The sequence below is a fragment of the Lathamus discolor genome, chromosome 9, assembly GCF_037157495.1.
Source record: "Lathamus discolor isolate bLatDis1 chromosome 9, bLatDis1.hap1, whole genome shotgun sequence".
In the NCBI taxonomy this organism is placed as follows: domain Eukaryota; kingdom Metazoa; phylum Chordata; class Aves; order Psittaciformes; family Psittacidae; genus Lathamus; species Lathamus discolor.
The window spans coordinates 20,465,418-20,488,340 of NC_088892.1; the positions used below are offsets into that span (position 1 = coordinate 20,465,418).

Consider the following 22,923-nt stretch of genomic DNA (forward strand, 5'->3'; position numbering starts at 1 on the left):
GGTGATGGAAATGAGTCAAACCCTGTGGTCCTGCCCTAGGCAAGGCTCTCACTGGAGCAAGTGGGAGTTCAGCTTGTAAGGAGAACCACAGGAGAGCACTTGGGTTTTTTATGCCATACAAATGTTACGTGATTGCAGGGAACAATGTATTTCATGGAATAAGATGCTTTAATATTAACATCATTCTTCATTACTTTATAGATGCCGCCCTGTGTAACACGAGAAAGTTTAGTTCCCCTTGAATTAAGGGTGAACTAGTAGCATCCCATTTTCGATGCTCTTTGGAAGCTTTCAACTAAGTGTTACAGAGAAATAACACAATAGTTGGAGTTGTCCTGTACTGTTCATCACATTCACAGACCTCCACAGCTTCATCTGCACTGAACGGGACCGGGGTCCTAAGCAGCTTCTCATAGTCATCAAGGAAGCCATTTCTGCTCTATCCCTTTGTTCTTTCCTCTCCTCTGGAAAGTACAGTATTTTGTTCATTTTACCTGCTGTTTTTCCATGGCATTCATCACGTTTCATCAGAAAAGTACACTACAGTTCCCTGGCACTTTGTTTAGATGCTTGAGATTTCCTCTACAGGTTGAAGGCTTTACCTCCATATATTAGCTGACCACTGTTGAAGTTGCAAATAAAAGAGTTGAGGTTTGATAAACCAAAAACCCATCACCACCCGAAAGAGAAAGCAAACAAAGCCGCTCTGTGTCCTGTTGAATTGATTTTTATGGCTGGGTTTTTCTTAGCTATGTGAATGTAATGTTCTGTAAGAGCATCATCTGGCTGACTCACACGTGAAGATGCAATAACACTCGAGATCCTCTTTTTGCACTTAGGGCCTGACTCCAGCCCCTTGCAGTCAGCCCCATTGATTTCAGTGAGGTTTGGATCAGGTCAAACTGACAACTCAGGATTGTCACCAATCACTTAGGGTCCCAAAGCATCTCAAGGCTGAAACCTGTATTGAGCAAGTGTTGAAGTTTACATTAAATGTATGTACTTTTGGAACACGTGCCATAAATCCAAGTTAAATGTCCATGTTTGCACTAAGGATGTTCTTGTGATTAAGACTGTACTTTTCAGCATCTTTGACAATTACATATCTAGTGAACTTTTGAGAAAGAAAACAGCATCTTGAACACTCACCATTTAAGTTGGTGTTTCTTTGTCTAGTTTTGCTTTTGTAGAACATAGGTACAGGTGGTTTGATTTTTAAGCAGATGTGTGCAAAGAGCATCTGACTGTGTCGAGAGCAGGGTTAATAGTTTGCATGTGGTAGTGAATTTGCTCTGTCCCGTCAAAATGAAACACTTTATACCATGGGCTGAAGGGGGACCTTGATGATCTGACTCTGATTTGTGATCTGGGGGTCCTTAGACACCGTCCCACGCTGTTAAGTTCAAACACATTGGGGTTGGGTTATTTGGTGCCCATTTTTGTATGGGGGAATCACTGACCCACTTGATGGCTGTGGATGCCCGGGGGGCTCCCCACCACCCTGGCACTCAGCAGTGGGCTGGTTCCAGTTTGGGTGGCCAGTGTTGTGGGTAACCCCCATACACCCGCATAGATGTGACCAGCTGAGTATGGACTGAGCAGGAACTGGGAAGATCCCAGTGTTCTTCAGCCACTGGCAACCACAGCAGAGGGGTTTGAAGTCACTGATGGTTGTTTCCATCCACGTCAAAACTGGTCGCAATGCACTTGATAGGTGGAAAACCAGGAGCGTCTGCAATGACTCTTGGGGCTGTTATTAGTGGTAAGGATCCTTGTGGTAAGAGTACACATTTTGAGGTACAACTGTAAATACTTGTCTCAAACATAGCACACATTGCATATTTGATGGTTTTAACCTTTTTTGTCTTCCATAGTTTTAAATCTGAGCTTTTCCTAATTTATGAGGTTGATCAGTTCTGCCAATCTGAATGTACAGTCTGAGGTTTTTAACATTTGAAACTTTGCACACAACATGGTCTCTTACCTTAAGTATGCTGTTGAAGTAGGCTCTTCATGTATAGGGGTAAATCACAGTGGAGAGTTTTCTCTGACTGCAAGTTGAAATGAACTATATTGTATATGTACCTGTAAAAAAACGTGTTAAATCTATATTTAAAGATTAAAAACTTGTTAAATAAATTCATCTGGGAATATGCAATTCTGTCCAAATAGAACCTCTGCTATGGAATTTGAGGGGAAAAAAGTGATTCTCACAGTATTGGTTTTATTTAATTTCTTTGGAACAAATATAACCTCTTTACATGCATTTTGGTTTTAAAATAAGCAGTGCTGGATGCAGGCAATGAAACTGGGAGAGGCACCTCAGTGTTCATACCAGCATCTGAAATAGTAGCTACTGATATCCTGCCCTGGCTCAGGGGGGTCTCCATCACAATCCTGCCTCCCAGCACTGGTCCGGGCTGGGGACCATGGGGCCGTGCTCATGGTGGGGTACACTGGGGCTATAGGGGCAGCAGCAGCCTTGTTGGAGGTGGTGTGGGGGACACATCTCACCCAGTGGGAAGGGGGAGACCCCTGTCAATGGGGTTCTGCCTCTGGAGACATGGCCTGGTCCTGTGCGTGGTGGCTGCAATGAGGTGAAACCTGTGCAGAGCTGCACATCCATGCTGGGCACCATGATGTGGTTCCACAAGGCAATGCTTTTCCCTGTGCACCTCTGCAGTTTTCCATGGAAGGGGATACGAGATGAACCAGCACTGATCAAAGGTAACCTGCATTCCTCTGGCATCACTCCCATTTGAATCAGCCTGACTGAGGGCCTCTGCCCATCATAGCCTTTCCATGGGATGCCACATTCGTCTCCATGTGTGTCAGTGCCATTGCCCACTCCAGGCACAGGGCAGGCACCTCCCAGCAAGGTTTCTGCTCGGGCTGGGGTGTCCCGCGCTGTCTGCACTCAGGGGACATCCCACAAGCTCCATGGGGAGGGCAATGCACCGTCTCCATCAACACAAGCAGCATCTATGGCTGCAGCCTCTTAACGTGATTAGTCTGGAGACCAAGACAGGTAATGAGCACTAAGCAGTTCTCTTCATAATGCTAACAAGGCTTAGCAGAAACCATTACCATAAAGCAGGCCACTACCTTTAGATGAGTTTTATGCATGTTTTAGGTCATTTATACAGCCAGTTTTATGCCATCCTAAAGCAGGAGGAGCATTTCTTCCTGCCTGCGATCCATCTTGGCTTTGTTCATGTGAAAACATCTGGCCAAGAGCGCGGATATGTGCTCATCTCCTCCTGCTACAGAGATAGGTTCTATTTGCCTGTGGTATAGCAGCCATGGGCGATGCCGGTGGCACAGTGCTGCAGGGCATGTGTGAGCCGTGCCCCAGCTCATCCCCACCAGCCTCTGCACTTGGGATTTGGGGGTTTACAGCACTCAGCAGTGCAGCCACGGGTAATTAAAAGGCCTCTTTATTTCCTCATCACCACATTTCCACCGCGTCCTCTCCACTTTCACCTTCCAAGAGCAGAAATCAGTTCACTCAGAGAGGTTTATTATAACGCAGTGATTTCTGACGCACACGTCTCTCTCCACGTAACCAGTCCATCCCCAGCACTGGGTTAGGTGAGCCTCGTGGTTTCCTTTATCCACTTCAGGTACTTGGAGACCCTGGTGTAGATGCCGTACTTCCCCGGCTTGGCGCACTCCTCTCCCCAGCTCGTGATGCCCGTGAGGAACCAAGTACCCTCGATCTCGGTGGTGTAGGGCCCCCCGCTGTCCCCCCCGCAGGTATCGCTGCCCCCGGCCGGGAAGCCGGCGCAGAACATGTTCTGCAGGATGCTGGTGGTCGTGGTCTTGAGGCAGGTGGGCCGGTCCACGAAGGGCACCTTGAGGACCTGGAGCACGGTGGCAGGGCGGCCGCGGAAGAGGGTGCTGCCCCAGCCGCTCACCGTGCCCATGCCGTGCTTCAGCAGCGCGTTGGTGAACTCCCGGCTGCCCGTGCAGATGGGTGTCACGTAGCTGGTGAAGACGAGCGGCCGGTCCAGCTCCAGGAGGGCGATGTCGTTGTGGTGCTTGTTGATCCTGGCGTCGTACGTGGGGTGCGGGAGGATCTTCACCACCTGGCGCTGCTGCTCCGTGTGGTCGTCCTCGTTGGTGTTGTATTCACCTGCAGAGGCAAGCGTTGGCTTGGATGGAGCCCTCCATGGCCGGGCCAGCGACCGTGGCCTGAGGATGCCATCCCAATGGGTGGTTGTAAAGGGGGGAGCTCTGCACGCCCCAGCCCTCGGGCTGTGCTGAGGCCAAGCTGCTCGCTCCTTGTCCAGGGGCACTGGAGGTTCTCCGGCAGCAGCACCTCCCGGGTCCCTGCAGCCAGCAGGACCCGAACCCCAGCTGGGCCCCCAGGCACACACCAGCCCATCAAGTGCCAAAGGCCCAGGTGCTTTGGCCCAGGTTAGCAGCAATGTGGGTGTTTTAGGGGTTTGGCACCCTTGTAAGGGGATGTTGCCCTTGCATCAAGGAGGGGAAACCTCTAGAATGAAAACCCTTTGCTTGAAATAAACCATTTCTCATTGAAAATAAACCTGACCTTGCCTGTTGCAAACCCACGCCAGCACAGGGCAGAATGGGTGTTGGAGGCTACAAAGGGGCCCCTGATGCTCACAGGTGCTCCTGGATCCCTGCACGAGGCTCAGCTGCCTGTGATGGCAGGGTGCAGCTTGGGGCTCCTGTGGCGGGGCTGCCGGCAGCCTGTTACCCCCGGTCCTGCTTGTGCAGCAGGCAGAGGGAAGGGACAGTGCTCTGTGGCCCCGGGTGGCGAATGGGCAGCGGGGGGGTCTGCCCGGAGCCGGGTCCCCTCTCCCGGCTGCGTCCCGCTGAAGGATGCGGAGCAGGAGGACTTTTCCCCCTCTCTTCCTCGCAGCCCACGAGGCTCAGGGCGCGTTTCACCCCTGCTGCTTTGCTGTCAGCTCCAGAGCAGGCCATGGCCTCCGAACAGCACCTGCAGCACTCCTGGCCCCGGCAGGGTCCTGTGCCGGCCGCGTCTGCCTGCGAGGAGCAGCACGGAGCCCATCGGGAGAGGTGAGGGTGCTTTCTGTGCTGGTGGCTGGTGCTGGGTGCTCGGGGAGGAGGGTTTGCAGCACACTGTGGATGCCAGCTGCCTCCCAGGCTGTGCTTCTGCAGTGGGGATGCGAGACTGATGTGTGAGGAGACTTTCAGAAGGCTTTTCCTGTGCTATGTCTGCTTACTATTGCTGGGGACCTGAGAATGTGCTTCAGGGGTGGGAATGGAAAGGTAAAGGACAGAGGAGGGGAATGCTTCTTCCATCACCTGCTCATGGAGCAGCGTCTTAACTGAAATCCCTGCCCTCCCACAAGGGTTCTGTGCAGTGTCTTGTGCCAATGCAAGTGCCCCATCCCTCACCTGTGCTGGGTGCTCACCTGCCACGACAGAGACGTTGTCCCCTGGCTGCAGGCAGTGTGCTGCTGTCACCACCCATTTCTCGTTGATGATGGATCCACCACAGAAGCCCACACCTTTACTGTCCACCAGATGGACCTGTGGGAACAGGGGGAAATCACACCCAGGGTTTGTGTAAGTCAATGGGGAAGGAGAGTGGGGAGCAGAGATTTTGTCTGGCTGTAGGATAGGCTGTGGTTAGGTTGTGCCGACAGAGATGCTGCTTGTTGGAGTGTCCCTGCACCTTCATGCCCTGTGCTGTCACAGAGGGTGGCCAATGCTTTGGGAAAGATCCAAGCTGGGAGCTAACTTTCCTTTTGACAGCAGTTAAAAGGCCTTGGCAGAGTGGTGGGCTGGAGGTTTCTTTGCAGCCCTCCCCTTGCTGCGATGGCACTTTGGTGAGGTAGAGAGGACTAGGATGTCACAAGCTGGATAAAGAAGGAGCAGCAGGGCTTGGCAGATGTCATACAAGGGCAGATATTTTGCTTTTATAAATGATCATGGATCTGTTGAGACTGATGGAGCTGCGTTGGTCCTTGCAAAGCTCCCCTCACTCAGCCTTCAGCTTAATCTTAGTGAATTCATGGACTGCTGGGCAATCTGTTGCTGTAGCGCAAAACTGCATCCTTTGTGCCCAGACAGATAAAGCTGCTGTGGCTCTGACTTCCAGCTTTTTTGCCAGGTAGACCCTCGGCCAGGTAAGTTTTGTCACTGTGGCATGAAGCTGTATACAGAAAGAAGCTGTGTTCCTGTTAGCCTTGAGATCCATTGATACGCTAACCTCAGAGGTAGGTTTTGGGTATGTAGAAGTGAGATGAGCCTGCATTCAGAAGGGAATGAATAGGCAGTGATTGCTGGGGCTGCAGGGGAGCTGCAGAAATAGGCAGTACCTGCCAGGGCACCTCTCCTCTCATGCTGTCAGACCCACCAACAACCCGGGTGCCTGTTTTGACTATGGGTGTGATTTTCGTGGTGGCAGCCGTGCTGGTCTCTGTGACGTTGTCGAGCTCCTCATCAGGAGCATCATCGTGCTCATCGGTGGTGACGTTCCAGTGCTCAAAGGTGTTTATGGCACGGGTGAGCTTGCTCTTTGCTTCAGGAGCCGTGATCTTCCCACAGGGATATGGCACTGGGAGAGAAATGGGCATAGTTAGGACTGGCTGTGTGTTACACTGAGAATTACAGCCATCAGAGGAGTAGGTGAGGAGGTAAATGCTGCCTCATCTCAGCACCGCCTTTTAGGACTGACACAGGCTGTGGCCTGACTGCATGCTCTCCCTGCTAATAGGGATACCTGTGCCTTCGAGCTGCAGTGTAGGTTATATGTGAGAATCATAGAATCATAGAACAGTTAGGGTGGAAAAGGACCTTAAGATCATCCGGTTCCACCCCCCCGCATAGAATAGCAAACCCTGCGTTGTTTCTGGCCTGTAGAAATGACATCTGAACAGCTCTGCGAAAGGAGAAAGCTTGCAAGAGCTCACATCTGATGGGACAGCGCAGCTGTGCCCTTATCCCATGGGATGCTGAGGTGCGTACCAGGGATTCTTGCTGGGCTAGCCAGCCAGGAGTTTGGCTGACATTTCTATAGCCAGTAATGCCAGTACAACAGAAGTGCAGCTGGGAGAGGGCAGGAAATACTCATATCTGCCAACTGTACAGATAATCCCACCTGGCACGAAGGTGAGGAAAACATTAATAAACTCTTTATAGAGTTGTAGCTTTTCTCTGTTAATTAAGATCTCATCTGTAGCTTCATTTCAGACGAGCTCTTCCCATTTCTCTCCTACGCAGCGTGTGCCGAGTTCCTGCTGATAGTGGCAGTCAAAATAGTAAATAGCATCAGGCATTGTCTTTCATCTGCAAAGCTTTCGACAGCACTGTGCAAACAAACATTAGTGTAAAATCAGATATAAGTGTGGCCTGCTGAGATTTCAGGCTTCTTTTAAACAGGTTGCTTTAGGAGTAGGGCTTCAGTCAGCGTTGAGTGATGGAAAGTGTTACCTGTGTGGTTTAGGCTGGGAAATGAAGGTTTCAGAGCTAACCAAAGCTAAGCTTTTGTAGGAAGGGCAATTACCCAACCTGAAAGGTGATCTTATTGCTAACAGTGAAACTTTCTGGTCCACTGAAAGTGATACAGTGTGTTGGGCAACACAGGCCTGAGCTCTAATGATGTCCATCAACAGAAGGCCTCCCAGCCTAAGATACTTCCTACACTGACTGCTGAAAGTCAGTGCTTTAGGAGCTCGGAGTGTTCCTGTAGCTATGAGACCTTCAGAAACTAACTCATCTGTGTGGGTGCCATGTGCTTGCTTAGGTGTGCAAATCTGTTACACTCTGGTATTACAAATCAAACAGCATCAAGAGTTAGATTGACCTTAGATGACAAAATATTTCTCTACTCCATCTCGTTTTCCCTCTGCAAGGTGTGCTTCATGCCCAATTAACTTGCTGTGTTGTGGTGGGTTGGGATTGCACATGTTGGTGTACTTAAGAGGTGTTGTAACGGCCTACGAGCAGGGTGAAGTTGGGGAATATAACAAGAACCAGCTATTCTTTAGCCCTTTATGAAGTTGCAACCTCAAGCAACGCATTTCCCCTCCATCTTACTCAATACCACAGCTAAATCATAGAGTCTAACTGTTGTTGAGGGTCTTTGTGTGAAGATACACTGTTAGATACAGTGTGTAGATACAGTGTGAAGATGCACTGTTAGGAAGACAGCACCACCTTAAAGCTTTGCTTTTTTCCACCCACTTATAAGACACTGCATGATGATCAGCCATGAAATGAACTTCCAGGAGGATTTACAGTGAGAAAGATTGTCTTTTGTTCTGAAAAAGCCTACAGCATCCTCAATGTAGGATCAATAACCGAATAGTAGCTCCTGTTGGAAGAACATGGGAGTGATGGATGGATGGATGGATGGATGGATGGATGGATGGATGGATGGATGGATGGATGAACACCAGCATATAGGCTGCTGTAGCTGAACAACACATTTCTGCCTCCAGAAAACTACTGATCCATATCTAGGAAGATAAGATGCAAATGAGAGAGGTCTTGTGTGAGCAGCCATCTGAAAGCAGCATTTGCTTTGCGAACAAATTCCTGGACAACCACCCTCCTTCTCCATCCCCCTAGGCTATAAAAAAGGGTGTTTAAATTGCATCCTTCAAGCCTGACCCCGCATCTGCCTTTGAGAAAGTGAAGGGTCAGGCTCTTTACATCGCCTAAGCAGGAAAACAAGGCTGGTTTCCAACAGGTTATTGCATCTCTATGAGATTCATGTATCTAAAGCCAGGACAGGATTGTGGAAACTTTCACCCAAATCTCTTAAAAGCACTTAAAAATTAACCTGTAGGTTCACAGGACTTTCCATCTTCATGAAGTCTGTAGCCAGCAGCACAGGAACACACAACCTTCTGTGGCGGGTCGTGCCTGCAGAAGTGCTTGCAGCCTCCGTTTTTAATAGCACAAGTGAAGTCTGAAAGAAATAGAAACAAAACTGAGAAAGCTCTCTTGAAATACAACTTCTCTGAGGTTTACTGGGACTTGGCCCTTTGGATTCACCCTATAAGCCACCCTGGTTGTTCCAGCCTATGGAAAACAGATGCCTGTTTGCAAGGAGAGTGTCCTCCATCTAAATCACATCCTTGCTCATGATGGGCACCTCTTTGAGATGGGAGGTTGAGGAATGGCCCTGAGATTGGTCCCTCTGAGCCCTGGCACAGCCTCCAGCTTGGCAGCCTGACCACAAAGGCCTCCTGCAAATATTTGGTCAGGAGCCACGTGATTTCCCCACCGTGGTGCTGCTTTTACCTCCCCCCCGTGCTTAGGCAATGCAGGATGCTAGCGGGGAACATCGTGTGTTGAATGGGAGCAAACCCTGACCCCAAGAAGGGCTTTGTCCTGGGATTATCGCTGGGCTCTGTATTTAAAACCTCAGGCAAAGCCATGCGTTCTTCCTGACATACCCATTAACCATCGCAGCTTGATGTGAAGACCCATTTCAGCAGGATGCTTGATGAAACGGGTCCCAACCCAAGGCACAGTGAGGTTCCCAATGCTTGCCTGCGTCTTCTCCCACCCCACTTGCACTCTGTGGCGGAAACCCCATCCCCTGCAGGTGGGAAACCACTAATCCACAGACACCCTTTTCATTCCCAGTGAGTTTTCTAGTCACTTCACAGCAGATTAACTCCACTCCTACTTCCTCAAGGACACCTCCCTTCCTGTAGCCATTTTCATGCCATCATTTACTATTTTTACAGAGCTCCTCTTCACGCCTCACTTCTAGCTCTATTTCTGTCCCTGTCTCACTTCCACCAGAAATCTGCAATAAGACTATTAAAATTCGATGCGGCTTTGAAATGCTCTTTTCAACGTACTCTCCTCTCTTGCCAGAGCAGCAGCACAACTAGAAAGAGAATCTTTTATTAGTGCAGCGAGTCTAGCACATTATGCGAGTCGCACAGCCCTGATTATATTATAAGAGCTGAATATCCCTCTTGCTTAAATTATCAGCTCTTTGGGTTTCATAAACTCCTCAACCCATCGGGGAAAAATATTTGCCTTTTGTTTGCCTTCGGAATCCAGGTTGCTGGTGATAATTATAATTAGGAATTTAGCTGAGTGCTATCGAGAGGAGGCTGCAGTAATCCTGCCCTGCTGCCCAGCCTGGCAGGAGGGATGGGGAGAAGGAGGGAGAGGATGGGGTCCCCACTGGGGTCAATGGAAAGCTGTTGCTTCCAGTGGGTGAGCGCGTCGCCCCTGATTGACGAGCAGCCTCAGAAGGGCTTGTGCTGGGGAGATAAAGGAAGGACTCTGTCAACATTTGCGCTGGCAGCCCACAGTGTGCTGAACAGAAGACCTTGAGCCTGAGTCTCTGTTGACCCCGGGCATCTCGGTGCTCAGTGGAGGCTTCACCAAGGGCAGGAGAGGACAAGCACTTCTGCTCCTGGATCCCCAAGCATGCTCACCCCTAATTCCATTGCCAACAGGCTGAAATGGTACATTCACGCAGTGCCCTACAGCAAGGTGAATGTATCTGGAGCAGCCCTTTCGTAGGATGAAACTCTATGTCCACTTTGATCCGATGGGGTTTCAAATAGGGCAGAGCAACCACAGGATGAGCCCCCGGTACGTACCTATCTCACAGTTTCTGCCTTCATACCCAGGTGGGCACCAGCACACGTAAGAACTTACTGCATCCTTGCAAACAGCTCCGTTTTTGCATGGGTTGGGGTCGCACTGATCTCCATCTTGGGGAGAAGAAAAGAGAATTAACACACATGAGCATCCACCATGGCAGGTGCTGACCAAGCGCTGGAGCATTGCTCTGTGCAGGCCTTCTCTTAAAGACAAGTAGGGACTGCACACCTTCCTTCTTGATAGTGGAAAATAAGTCAGATCTCACACCCAAGTGCACAACAGATAGCATCAGCACTGGGGTAACATCATCATCAGTGCTTTAACCAAGGTCCTTACTATGTAGCCTGTCCCATGGGAGTGAATTCTGCTTGTTTCAGCAGCACTCTTCAATCTCCCTCATGCAACATCTCAACAGGACCTCACATCCTGGCTAAGTTAGACAAAGTTAGAAGGTTTGCTTCCTCAAGAGTGGTTAGCATTTCCTAATCTGAGTTATTAACACTACTGTCCTTGTTCTGTGAAGGTTTGGACATGGCTACTTAAGTTTGGAGCCCTCTCTCTGTATTAGGATTGAGACTCTCAGTTATCACCCTTTCTTTCTAAGCATTGCACTGCTATCAACTGGTCTAGATTTCTCTCTGTATGTCAGGGCTTTCCTTTTCACAGTTGCCTACAGCTGAGAAGCTGAGGCTTCAACAAAAATACCCAGTACTGCAAACCTGGTGATCTAACACTTCAGAAGAGGAAGTCAGTGATGTTAAATTACAGGGAAGCGTGCTTTGAAATGGTCATGCAAGGACAAGGAGGAAGCGGAATGTCTTGATGTGTTTGTGTCCCACCCGTAAGTGTGGCTGTTAAAGGTGCTTCCAGGAATGGGCTGGAATGCAGAAGGCAGGTTACAAACAGGGACAAAATCACGGAATCACAAACTGGTTTGGAAGGGACCTTAAAGCTCTTCCAGTTCCAACCCCCGGACACCTTGCACTAGAGCAGGTTGCTCCAAGCTTGTCTAAGGCATGGTGATGGAGGCTGCACGCACAATGTGGATTGTGGCTGCTGTTGCTGCCCGGTGGGGGCAATCAGTGCTTGGTACCACTTGGTGCTGTGCAAGGGGTGAGCTCCTGCAGGCTGCTGTTGGGAAGAGCAGCTCTAAACTGAACAGTGAACCCGGATGATAATGTTATATATGGCATTCATTACTTCTGAAGAGCTAATTGGTTACAGCGAGCAGGGAAATGCAGTGCTGAGCTTCATTCGAGCTGGTTTTTCAGAGGACAATCCTACAATGCAAATGTAACTTTTTAATGGTATAGTCTGGACTGAATAATCGGAATTATTTAAGGCTTTTTCAGTGAGATGTTCTGGGCCCTTTGCCAGCCTACAGAGCAGTTCATTTATTGAAATATCCTTAGAATTAGTTTCAGATGTTTTAGTGGGCATTGAAATCGTTTTGGTAAGGGACTGAGGAGCCATAGGGGATGGAGGCTGAAAGGAAAACGTAGATGGTGGAAGGAAAATGAAGGAGAAGCAAGGGTTTGGGAGCGCTGGTATGAATTGCAAACAGCTGCTTGCTGTGGTCACATTAAGGCTGCAATTGAATATGGCATTTCTAGGGATTCACACTGTGCTTGCATGAGGCTGTGCCTTATCTGGAGAGCTCTGCTTGAGAACAGCATTTGCTGTTTGCTGAAGGGCTCTCAATTACTGCTCTCCTGTTTTAGTCTATAGCAGGGCTGAAACTAGAAACCCAAGAGCGTGACCCGGGCTCAACTGATCCAGTGCTCTGTGTGAACTGGTTCTGTTCTCTGCAGTTTGTTCTAAAAACCGTGCTTGACCAAAGAAAATGTGAAGTATTTGGGTTGTGTACAAATGGCTGCCTGCAGGATTTAGGGTGCGTGACTCTGACTAGCTCTGGGATAACATATGTATCGTGTGCACAGGTAGCACCGAGAGATGAACGTTATGCATTTGAGCAGGAAGAAAGCAATGTATGTTTTCTTACCAATGTATGTTTTCCAAAACTCCATCTGAAAGGGAAAAGAAGAAAAGATTCCTTTGATTTCTAATTCCTGGACACCGAAGTCATAAAAGGATGACTCTAAAGCAAAAGGCTTGCAGGAAACCAGCTACCTCCATGATCCCAGTGGTGACCAGCATCCCTCTAAAGCAGTTCCCAGCCCAACTGGTGGATCACAAGTGACATCAAACCGCAGTAGATCTGCACTTGGCCCTGGCAGGTTTTCCCTTTACTGTTCACTCCTTCCCCTCACCCGAAAGGCTCATAGAGGTGAAGGGAACAGGGTATTGTTATTCTGCAGCAGAGATACTCACTGTTTTCTCTGTGTTCTCAAACACTTCCCGGGCTTCTTCAAAGCTGCATTTTTCCTCTATGCATTCTCTCTCGAGGTTCCCGGGAATAACCTCTTCCAGTCTGTTTGAATTGGCTCTCCTTTGCCTCTGCAGAACCGAGTTGGCCTCTTTGTTTTCGATGAAGACTGTGATTTGAAAAGAAATAGGGGCTAGAGAGGAGCACGCACTGTGTGATGCAGCAGGGATGGGCTGTCAGGGCTCTGTTCTCCCCAAAAGCAGGCCCTTTCCATGTGTTCACCCCTTTGTTGCCCCATGGCTGGGGATGTTTCAGGGGTGTTACCATCTACGTGAGGTTTCTTTAGTGTTTAACTTTAGGATCAAATCTGGAGAACCAAGGGTTAAAGCAGTCAATAGAAATGGCTGATGGTAAAGGTGTGATTGGGAGTGCTGACGTTTGATGCTTATATACCCTAAAGCAGATGGTGTATCTCCTATCATAGATGCACAGACTGGAATAATCTGTTTGAGAAGGTGACATGATAGGCTCTTTCATGCTGCTGTTTAAGAAGGTCTTGCTTGGACACAGAAATTGTCCTGCTTTGTCTCTGCCTGTTTTGAGTGTGAAAGGCCATTTGAAAGCCAGGGTCATTCACTTTTCTCTGTGCTCCTGAAGTGCCTGGGTACCACTGTTTGCTGATGGCAGGAGGGGAGACATGAGCCTTCCTCACCCCCTGGGCCATGCTATGTCAATGGGATGCTGTGCATCCACCTTCCCCTTGCTGGCCAAACTGCTGGGCAGAAACCAGCAGCAGGGACCCCCAGTCTAGATGGGATGCCCATGGTGGCCACCAGCATTCCCATGGTGGCTGCCTGGTGAAGGGCACAAGGATGTGCAATCCCATTATGGTTGCTATACCATGAATGCTGTTCAGACAGGGCCGCACACCCCATCAGCAAGGTCAGTATCTTCTCTGGGCCCTTCCTGACCCACCTCTTGGAGCCCCCCATCACCACTGAGCCCTCTTCCCCCATCCCACCGCTCTCAAACGGACATCATTCACTCACAGCAGCTTCTTGCCTTGCCTCCCCAGCCTCTCCTCGCCCTCCACCTCCCTTAGTGCTCGCAGCCATGTCCCTTTTTGTCACCAGATGGCACGGTAGAGCAGCAAGTCTTGGAGCTGCTGGTGGGTACAGGGCACACGGAGCCTTCTCTGGGGGCTCTGTGCTGGAAGGGGTTCAGGTACCCGTGGGTGAGCCTGGTTCCTCTGAGGGTTAAGGAGAGCGTGGACTATGAGGGGCAAGGGCTCATTCCTTCTCATGGCCACCTTCTGCTCTTGATCCAGAGCAGGTCCCAGCCTCTCTCTACCCACATAGGGTCAGTTTTGGTGAGGTCTGATGACCCCCAAGCAGGTTGCTGTGATTTACACGTTGCCCTGATGGTGTACCCAGCTCCATCACCTAAAGATCTCTCTGCAAGAGACTGAACTAGTAGTTTTTGCAATGCTTTTAATCCTCATACAACAAGCTTGCACCTCTGCCTTCCTCATGCTGGTATGGTTTTGGTTAAAACTGGACTGCATTAAGATCCTGACCTTAATCTGGTTGTTTGACAGTAGATACTGGTGGGCAAAGCTCTGACCTCCGAAGAAGCCAGGCTAGTTTCAATCACTGCAGCCCCTGAGGGGTGACTGGTCCCCTCCCAGGTGCAGTGTTGTGGCTTACATGAATATAGACCCCCAAGACTGGCTGAGAGCATGGAGGCATTGAGGGGGTATACCCTTGCTGGAGGAGACCTGTCCCTTTCTCCCCATGGCATGGGCTGCAGCCTCCAACTTGGTGAAACGGCTCAGAGCAGCCGCACATCCCCCTGTGTGAACTGAGGGGCTGCGTTAGACCCGCTCCTTCATCTCTTGCCAGTGGGATGTGCCAGGCATCGGCTGCAATTAATGCGTTTAATGGAGAGAACTCCTCTTAAAGAAAGCAGCTTCACCTCCTTGACATCTCTATAGGCTTTCTCCGTCGCTTCCTGACCCCATATGCTGCTTTACAAGCAGAACTGGATTTGAACTGAAGGTTGCAGGCCCATGGGGTCACAGGCATTGCGCTCACCCTGGCCGGAAGCCATCCTCACAGCAGGAATATACTCACACAGGACATAGCAACTTCTGAACCAGCCTTTGAGACAATGTGGTGGGGTACTGGGCTGTGGGACAGACCTGTCCTGACAGCTGAATGTGGTATTTTCTAGCAGGTTCACCCGCATGATGGTACCAATATGAGGCTCTGCTCACTCTTCATTGCTAAGCCAACATTTTGGGGAAAGACCACGTTTTTAACCTGTTCTTTGCCATGTTTTAATGAAAGAAGAAAGGCCTTGCACTAAGCAACTACTCACCCTGGATGTCAACCATCCTCTGCTGGAAACATTGCTGCTACAGATAAATCAAGCAACAGCCTGCATTACTATGTGTGATTGCCCACATCCATCAACTACTCTACCTTGTCTACAGTTTTGGCTGCATCTCACAGCCTTTGTTAAATTCATGCTGGGTTTGGCTTTAAACAGCTCTCACAGTGGCAAATCCAATGGCTGTTTTACGGATGCGAGCACTTGTTTGTACTCCAGGAGAAAGCGATGGCACACACAGAGCTGTGGATGTTACTCCACCAACAACTCTCTCCCTTTTTTAATCTTTAATGGGCCTTCTAAAATGGCTGAATCCAGCTTAAAAACTGCAAAACAATATAAGAAAAATCCTATTCTTATAAATTAATCCCTGTGACACTTTCGGAGGAAGATCGACATAAGAACTATTATTTCATCCCCAAGAAAAGAACCACAGCTTTAGAGAAAGGAGCTATGAAACGCAGCAGTCCCTCCAACCTCGTCTCGTGAGGCAGCACAAGCTGTCCCACTATCCAGTGACAAACTGTGCCAGTACCCCCTGCACCCAAAAGTGAAGCACTCCATAGCTTTTAAAGGAACCCACCTGTGTTTTCGGCACCAAGACAAGCTCCCAGAAGCCAGATGAGGAGTACGAGGGGGATCTTTGCCATCTTCCCACTGCCCAAACCGCTCGCTAGCAGATTGTCCGGGTGGTGGATGGAGCTCAGTCAATAGTTCCAAAGTGCAAGCGGTTGTTTATTGACTCTGGGTAACCCTTTAATTGAAGGTCGCCAGATGTGCCATTGCTGAAGCTTGAAGTGGGTGTTAGTGGAGGGGGCATGGCCATGTACAAGGTAATTGCAGTCCTTGTGCTCATCTTCTGCCCTGTAGTGTATTGCTGCTGTGTTTGTGGGTTGAGCATGACACAATAAATCAATTCAGCTTCAGTGACCCTCTTTAAAGCACTGGAATTCCCATTCCTATCCAGGTGATGTTGTTGGCCATAAGGAAGTCCACAGTAGTGTTCTCAAAGGCTTCAGCATAATCCATGTTTTGTCCAAAAGAGCAGGCACAATTCCCTTGAAGACAACCCAATAGATGATGTTTCCTCTGGGACAACAGGCACTCTTGGAGCAGGGCTGTGTCAGCAAACACAATCTCTTGCGTTGGGTGGGTTACCCAATACGTGGATTATCTAATTAAAAACCTGATGAAGTGAGGTGAGACTCACAGTCCATTATCCAGATTTGCTGGGGCAAATCCTGGAAACACATGGAGTTTGAGGAAGGAACCTGCTACTTGGTGGCTTGGACAATGGGCTGGTATAAGGATGTGCTGATAGAATGCTGGCTCCTGGTGGCAGGGTAGCCTTTGTCTAGGGCAGGTTTATAGGCTGCTCCTGATCCACTCTGGCCAAAGAGCAGACTGAAAAAGAGAGAAGATAGGGGAAATTAAACAGGGAAAAAAAGCAGGTTTTCATACAGAAAAGAAAGAATGGGTTTTCATATGAAACAATTTGTATTTAATGTTGGGTTACTTACGTCTTTTAAACCCTGTTTCTTCCCCTCTTCTGATTTTCCCTCAATCTGAAGAGCTGTTTCATAGCAAGTGATTGCTTTTGGGAAAATACGGAATATTGTAAAGAAATAAATGAAGCATTCACTTCTGGAAAGGGCAGAAATCTCTTCCCCTCTCTCCACACACACACACACACACACACACACACCCTTCCTTGAGCAGCTGTAGCAAAAGGAGGCCAAAATAATTCATTCCACTCTGGGGGCTTTCTGCTGATGACCTGGTCCTCAGAACCTGCTTCCCAGTTTCTGCTTCTCCCTGTGCACCGGGCAGAGCTGAAATCCATCATCACACACATGCACATCTGAGGCTTGCAGTGCTCTGCCCCAGCTACCAAAAGGTTTTAGATGGAGGCATTTCAAGACATTTTAAAGCAGAACCCCGTTTCTGACTGTGCTGGTGGTGGTGTTGCTTTTGGTGTTGGCTTAGATCTAATAGTGTGCTTAAGGGCGGCAGCAAGAGGTGCGCAGGATCTGATGGCTTGTTACAGCAGAAGAGCTTGTAGAGGGGAGCTGGCAGGTTTCACCCAGCAGAGCAAGCTATTGTCAATGCACGAGAACCCTGCAGTGTGTTTCATGGCACCACGAGTGCTCACAAGCAGGTCTGTGCCACCCAGTGAGGTGCAGAGTACGCCTTGCGTTGGATGTGCCTGTGTCTCGCAGGCTGGAGAGCTGTTAGTTGCTATGAGGCTCCAATAGCCATTGGGTAAGTTGTTCAAGTGTTTGCTTGAGCTTCTGAACCATAAATCCTGTGCATTCAGTCCAAAAGATTAAAAATGTTCTTTTGTGAAGCAAATGGGAGAGGCGTTTCTGGTTGCACGAGTTACTTTTGTATGCAGAAAAGACCCATCAACTGCAGGTAAATAGGAGATGCTGAATGCGAGTTACAGCTTTGTGAGATCCGTGTTGCCAAGGTGGAAAGAATCCTTTATTTTCCCTTTCCTGAGCAAACAAAAGGTCCTGGAACCTATCATTCATCTTTTTCCTTCTTGTTCCATTGGAAATGATCTTTATTCATCACTGACAGGAGCTTTTGTTATCAAATTTCTGTGGTAGATAAATGAGTTAGGATGAGGCAATGCGCTGTCGATGTAAATTGGATGCAAAGCGAAGGTGGTAATGATCATCTCTCATTTTCTCTGTATGAGCAAATGCAAATGCTAGCCAATAAATTGAGCTAAGATGCTGAAACAATACATCTCCTATCAATAAAGAGGAGTGTAGAGAATGGCCTGCCATAACAAAGGGTAATTAGAATCTCATTACTATAAATATTTTACTTCAGAACATAGGTCAGTCAAATTATTTTGGGGCTATGGTGCATATTTCACTTGTAATAGTATTTGCAACATTACTGCTAATTAATCTTCACAGAAAACACCAGCATCATTAGAATAAACAAGGCTGTTAATACAAATGATTTCTATTGTTTGCTGCTATTGCTATCAACTTCTGGAGCACTAAATTGAAAGCAAAGTGGTTCTTTGCCAACAAAATCCCCAGAATAGTGACCCCCACCATGGGCACTTTGGAGATTAAAGCCATTTAGGTGAGTGACATCAGTCAGACCTGGATGTATTTTGACTTGGTCTTCTATGTTCTCAAACGAAGGCAAATATTTGAAATACATTTTTTGAAATTTTTGAATACAAAATCATGGAATCACAGAACCCCAGCCTGGTTTGTGTTGGAAGGGACCTCAAAGCTCCTCCAGCTCCAACCCCTGCCACGGGCAGGGACCCCTTCCACTGGAGCAGCTTGCTCCAAGCCCCTGTGTCCAACCTGGCCTTGAGCACTGCCAGGGATGGGGCAGCCACAGCTTCTCTGGGCACCCTGTGCCAGCGCCTCAGCACCCTCACAGGGAAGAGCTTCTGCCTAAGAGCTCAGCTCAGTCTCCCCTCGGGCAGGTTCAAGCCATTCCCCTTGGCCTGGCCCTACAGGCCCCTGTCCCAAGCCCCTCTCCAGGTTTCCTGTAGGTTCCCTTTAGGTATTGGCAAATACATCCCCAAGTCACGTTCCTTCCAATTACAAAGGCTTTCTGTGGCAATGAGCTGTTAGGAGATGGCTCTTCTGGTTGGAGTTGTTAGGTTTGGGGCTTTTTCCTGTTGAAATATCCCTTTTTTATTGGAATCATCACACCCATGTGGTTGCTGAGGATGTATTTGTGTCAAAGGCAGAAGGAGGTGGCAGGGATGCAGCGTGTTCCCATTAGGGCCACCACCTCAGGTTTGGGATCTGCCTGTCTTTTGGATTGGAGAAGCTTTCTGCTGCAAGGGGAAATGAAGTTTATGAGAAGTCAGAACAAGAAAGCTATTTCCATTTTAATCTGATAGATTCCTTTAAAATGTGCTCTGCTGGCACTGATCAATAATGTTAAATAGCCTGATGGCTCGAGGATCTTGTTAAAGGATTGTTCATAATCTCCCTTGTCTCCAAATGCACTCTTCTAAGTGAAAAATCCTCACTCAAAACCTTCAGCAAATTGCAATTTGCCCTTGCCCTCTGGACAGTGTGGTAAATAATCTTCCCTTAACCAACAGCAAACAAGCTATTTCTGAAAGAGAAAGGGGGAAAGGAGAAGCCAGGGAAAGTAATGCTTGATCTTTATTTTCTTTTCCTTCTTTATTTGATTACTTTGAAGTCCCTGGCTTTTTCTGGAGCAGTGATTGTGGAAGTTATCCAAATATAGAGGCAGCACAGCCAGGGAGTCCTTTGCAGTGCCTATCATTCTGTTGTAATGATTACCACACAGGAGAAAGCACCGGTTCTGTTACAAGTCCCATAGCCTCTGGAGGTACTGAGGTGTATGGGGAGGTCAGTGGTGTTAGTGACCTGCCCCAGGTGAGGATATGCCACGGGTGGGATGAAGAAGCCTTGTCCCCTTGGCTCCGGGCTGGTGGGGTCGCGGACACAGGGAGATGCTGCTGCTGACCGCAGGAGCTGTGTTGGGTCTGAAAGCCTCTCCCCTACTCCCCTTATATCCATTTTAGGGCCTTCAGTCCCCATGTTGGTCATTTTTCTTCTGCTCTTATACAGAGGCTTTAATACTTGTCCCAAGGAGCAACATCCCCTTGCTGAATTCCCTCCAGATACATCCATCGCAGGTAGCACTTGAGCTCCATCCCTCCCGTTTTACTCGGTTTTTAATTAGACTCCTGAGCAGGCGCACGGAGCAAACTCTGCTTTCATCTGGGAGATCCTGTGGCTGTGAAATATTTACGGGGAGTAAATAACTGTCAGAAAGTAAATGAGTTCCCGACTCCGCACGGGGGTAAAAGTGCTTTGAAACAGTCTCATCCGAATAAAAGCTCCTCGTGTTGAGTGGCAGCAAGAAACAGAAACACAGGCAACGAATTCCCAGTGTAGAAGGTAAACACAATTACTAATTCATGGAGCGGCATGTTTCGCAGGAGCAGCTTTAATGTCTTTTTTGGTTTAAAATAGGCCAGATTTAAAGGAAATCTGGATTTGGTTTGGTCATCGTCTTTGCAGAAAGTGCAGACACAGATAGATACACCGGGCTGCAGAAGCTGCTCTAAATTTAGACTTTGCCATCTCTCCTTCAACCTGTGGATAAAGCAATGAAACAAAGCTCAGAGGAGACAGCAGCTCTTGCAGGTTTGGATGGGTCAGGTACATCACCAAGCTCGAACATCCTCATACAGAGCAAGAACTAGATTAAATGTAAGTTCAAAAGCTGGCTTGCCACTGTGTCTTGGCTAACTAACTAACCCCTGTCATAGCCCAGGCACATGTGTATGGGATAACTTGTCCTGCCCCAGGCTTGCTGATGTGAATGTGAGGTCTGGAGGTTGCTTTGAAACAGAGCCCTGAAAGGTGTTTCTCCTCCATCAAACCCATTGCTCCTTCTGCTGATGCTTTGTTCAGAAGATGTTGAGAGCCCTGACAATAACAGGATGGATGCAAAGGGGCAGATGAGGGCTGGAACCCGAGGTGATTGTGCAGAATGCAATGGTGCTTCGTCAGATTTGCACTGATTGAACTTTAAGTTGCTAAATTCAACTTTACTGAGTGTTTTGCACTTAAACTAATACAAAGTCATCTCAAAGAAGCAGTATTCCTATCCTACCTTAGACAAAGTCTCCATCTTGCTCTAGCTAGCACTCTTTGCACATAGGGTTGTATGACAATGAATATACTGTGCGAGTTGAAGCAGATTGTAAACTTCATAAATCAAATGAAATCTCCCACATGCATAGCAATACAACCAGTTAAAAGATGTGATGTCTAATATATGACACACTCCTAAATTAGGCTCATCTCTGAAAACATGCATGACCTCCACAGCTCAGGCTTAGATCCTAATTTGAAACTGCAGAGGATCATCTCAGAAATCACAAAAAGCATCTCCCAAGGGGTTTTGATGGGTGCTTCTTCACATCAGCTTTTTATCTTGAAGGCTGTGTCAAACTCATGGGACGATGAAGAGTTTGTGATGTGTGCTCCTTCTAAAAAGCATCACAGCTCCCAGCTATGAATCCTGGTTTGACAGGAAGATGCTACGGGTGCTCTTCCCATAAATGAATATGGGCCTGTGTGTTTCTCTTCAAGGTTTTGAGTTTTCCATCTAAGTGCAGGGAATGCAGGATGGAAACACAATTCATCTTACTCAAGTTGTTCAAGTACTGACCTTGTCTTGGATCTTCTTGTAGATCTAGGGCCAAATTGTGCTGCTTCTTGATGCCAGCATCATTGACTGTAATGGGGCTGTGGGCTCGGCCTTCTTTCATTGAGCTGCCTTGCTGCAAAACTCTGTGGCTGGGAGTCTGGAGCTGTGATTGCACTGGTGTCCCAGTCCTTGGACAAAGCCAGGCTAGTAAGAAAAACAGCTAGCAGGACTAGCTAGCACAGAACTGAGACTTCAGGGGAGTTCAGGCACTAATCCATAAATGCCTATGAGCTTTTATGGGAGTCTATGAGCTTTTAAATGAGTCTATTTGTACCTTGCACAAGCAACTGGAGTCAACCTCCCCAGGAGCTGCTTGGTCACCCTCCAGCCTGTGTTGGACCTAAATGACCATGGTACAAAGTGGCACCTAAATTGGTGCTTGTTATCCCACACAGCCACTACTCTGCTGCTTTTAAAGAGGAGATCTGTATCCTCTGCAGGAGGGGCGAGCCCTCCCTTTTCCTTTCTCCCTTATCTCCTCCCATACAATTCTGCTCTCCTGCGTTAGCTATCATAGTACTACTCAAGTCAGATTAATCATAAGCCATCCTTAATCACAAGCAATCATTTGGGGTTGGAACTAGAGGATTTTAAGGTCCTTTCCTTAAGATCTCTAACTATTCTATGATTCTATAATAGGAAATTCAGATGATGCTTCTGGTTATTATGGACATCTGCCCCAGCGCAAGGCCAGGAGACAAGGCTGCTGGGTTAGCACAGGAATAAATAACCCGCTGGGACTGAAGGCAAGCACAACTGAACCTTGGGACACTGCATTGTCTGCTCCAGGTTTAAAATACTAATGGGAGATAAATGAAGCTCAATGCTTGTAAATCTTTTTGACCTGTGCTCCAGCTGTGGGTAATTTACAGCACGCTGGAAAATCTGATCTGGGCTATGTCCAATTCCCAGAAGTTTATTCCCAAGGCAGTTATTTATGGGCTACCTTCCCGGCTCCCGGGTTTCTTGGGGAAGTGAATGAACATCTCTGAGCAATCACCATAAAACTGAGATTTTCAATTTTAATGGTGCCCAAACAGTTTAAGGCAAGTGAAAGGTTACCCAGCAAATCCTGCCTTCCACTTCGAGCTCTGAGTCTTTTAATACTTCTTTTGCCCAAGGAAGTTGTGAGTGCTCCATCCCTGGCGGTGCTCAAGGCCAGGCTGGACAGAGCCTTGGGTGCCATGGTTTAGAGTGAGGTGTCCCTGCCAATGGGAGGGGGTTGGAACTGGATGATCTTGAGGTCCTTTCCAACACAAACCATTCTGTGATTCTATGATGTATTAACAGCATCTCTGCTCTGCAGCAATGTTCAAAGGCTCAGCCTCATTCAAAAGAAGAAAGCAATCCATTTGATTAAAACCAAAGAGCAAATGCCATTT

At 48.2% G+C, this 22,923-nt stretch overlaps 2 protein-coding genes across 4 annotated transcripts in view; one reads left to right on the forward strand and one right to left on the reverse strand.

Annotated features, from left to right (window-relative positions):
• MCF2 (MCF.2 cell line derived transforming sequence) overlaps nucleotides 1–2,139 on the forward strand; it is a 62,767-nt gene extending 60,628 nt beyond the window's left edge. For all 3 annotated transcript variants that reach the window (XM_065689517.1, XM_065689520.1, XM_065689521.1), the window contains one exon: nucleotides 202–2,139. In XM_065689517.1, coding sequence (XP_065545589.1) covers nucleotides 202–242 — 41 coding nt within the window. In that variant the 3' untranslated portion in view covers nucleotides 243–2,139. The remainder of the gene's footprint in view (nucleotides 1–201) is intronic.
• Nucleotides 2,140–3,421: 1,282 nt separating this feature from the next.
• F9 (coagulation factor IX) lies at nucleotides 3,422–16,011 on the reverse strand. Its single transcript, XM_065689757.1, has 8 exons — nucleotides 15,879–16,011; nucleotides 12,910–13,073; nucleotides 12,581–12,605; nucleotides 10,575–10,688; nucleotides 8,783–8,911; nucleotides 6,315–6,553; nucleotides 5,406–5,523; nucleotides 3,422–4,135 (listed from the first exon to the last, which is right to left on the reverse strand). The coding sequence occupies exons 1-8, from the start codon at nucleotides 15,943–15,945 to the stop codon at nucleotides 3,588–3,590; spliced, it is 1,404 nt and encodes a 467-aa protein (XP_065545829.1). The 5' UTR covers nucleotides 15,946–16,011; the 3' UTR covers nucleotides 3,422–3,587.
• Between the last annotated feature and the right edge of the window lie 6,912 nt (nucleotides 16,012–22,923).

Bases quoted from the DNA above. Each gene is read 5' to 3' on its own strand.
- F9 (XM_065689757.1), bottom strand. From the start codon at position 15,945: ATGGCAAAGATCCCCCTCGTACTCCTCATCTGGCTTCTGGGAGCTTGT. The intron at 13,074-15,878 runs GTGGGTTCCTTT...TTCAAATCACAG, and splicing joins TCTTGGTGCCGAAAACACAG to TCTTCATCGAAAACAAAGAG. The intron at 8,912-10,574 runs GTACGTACCGGG...TATTTCTTTCAG, and splicing joins AGGCAGAAACTGTGAGATAG to ACTTCACTTGTGCTATTAAA.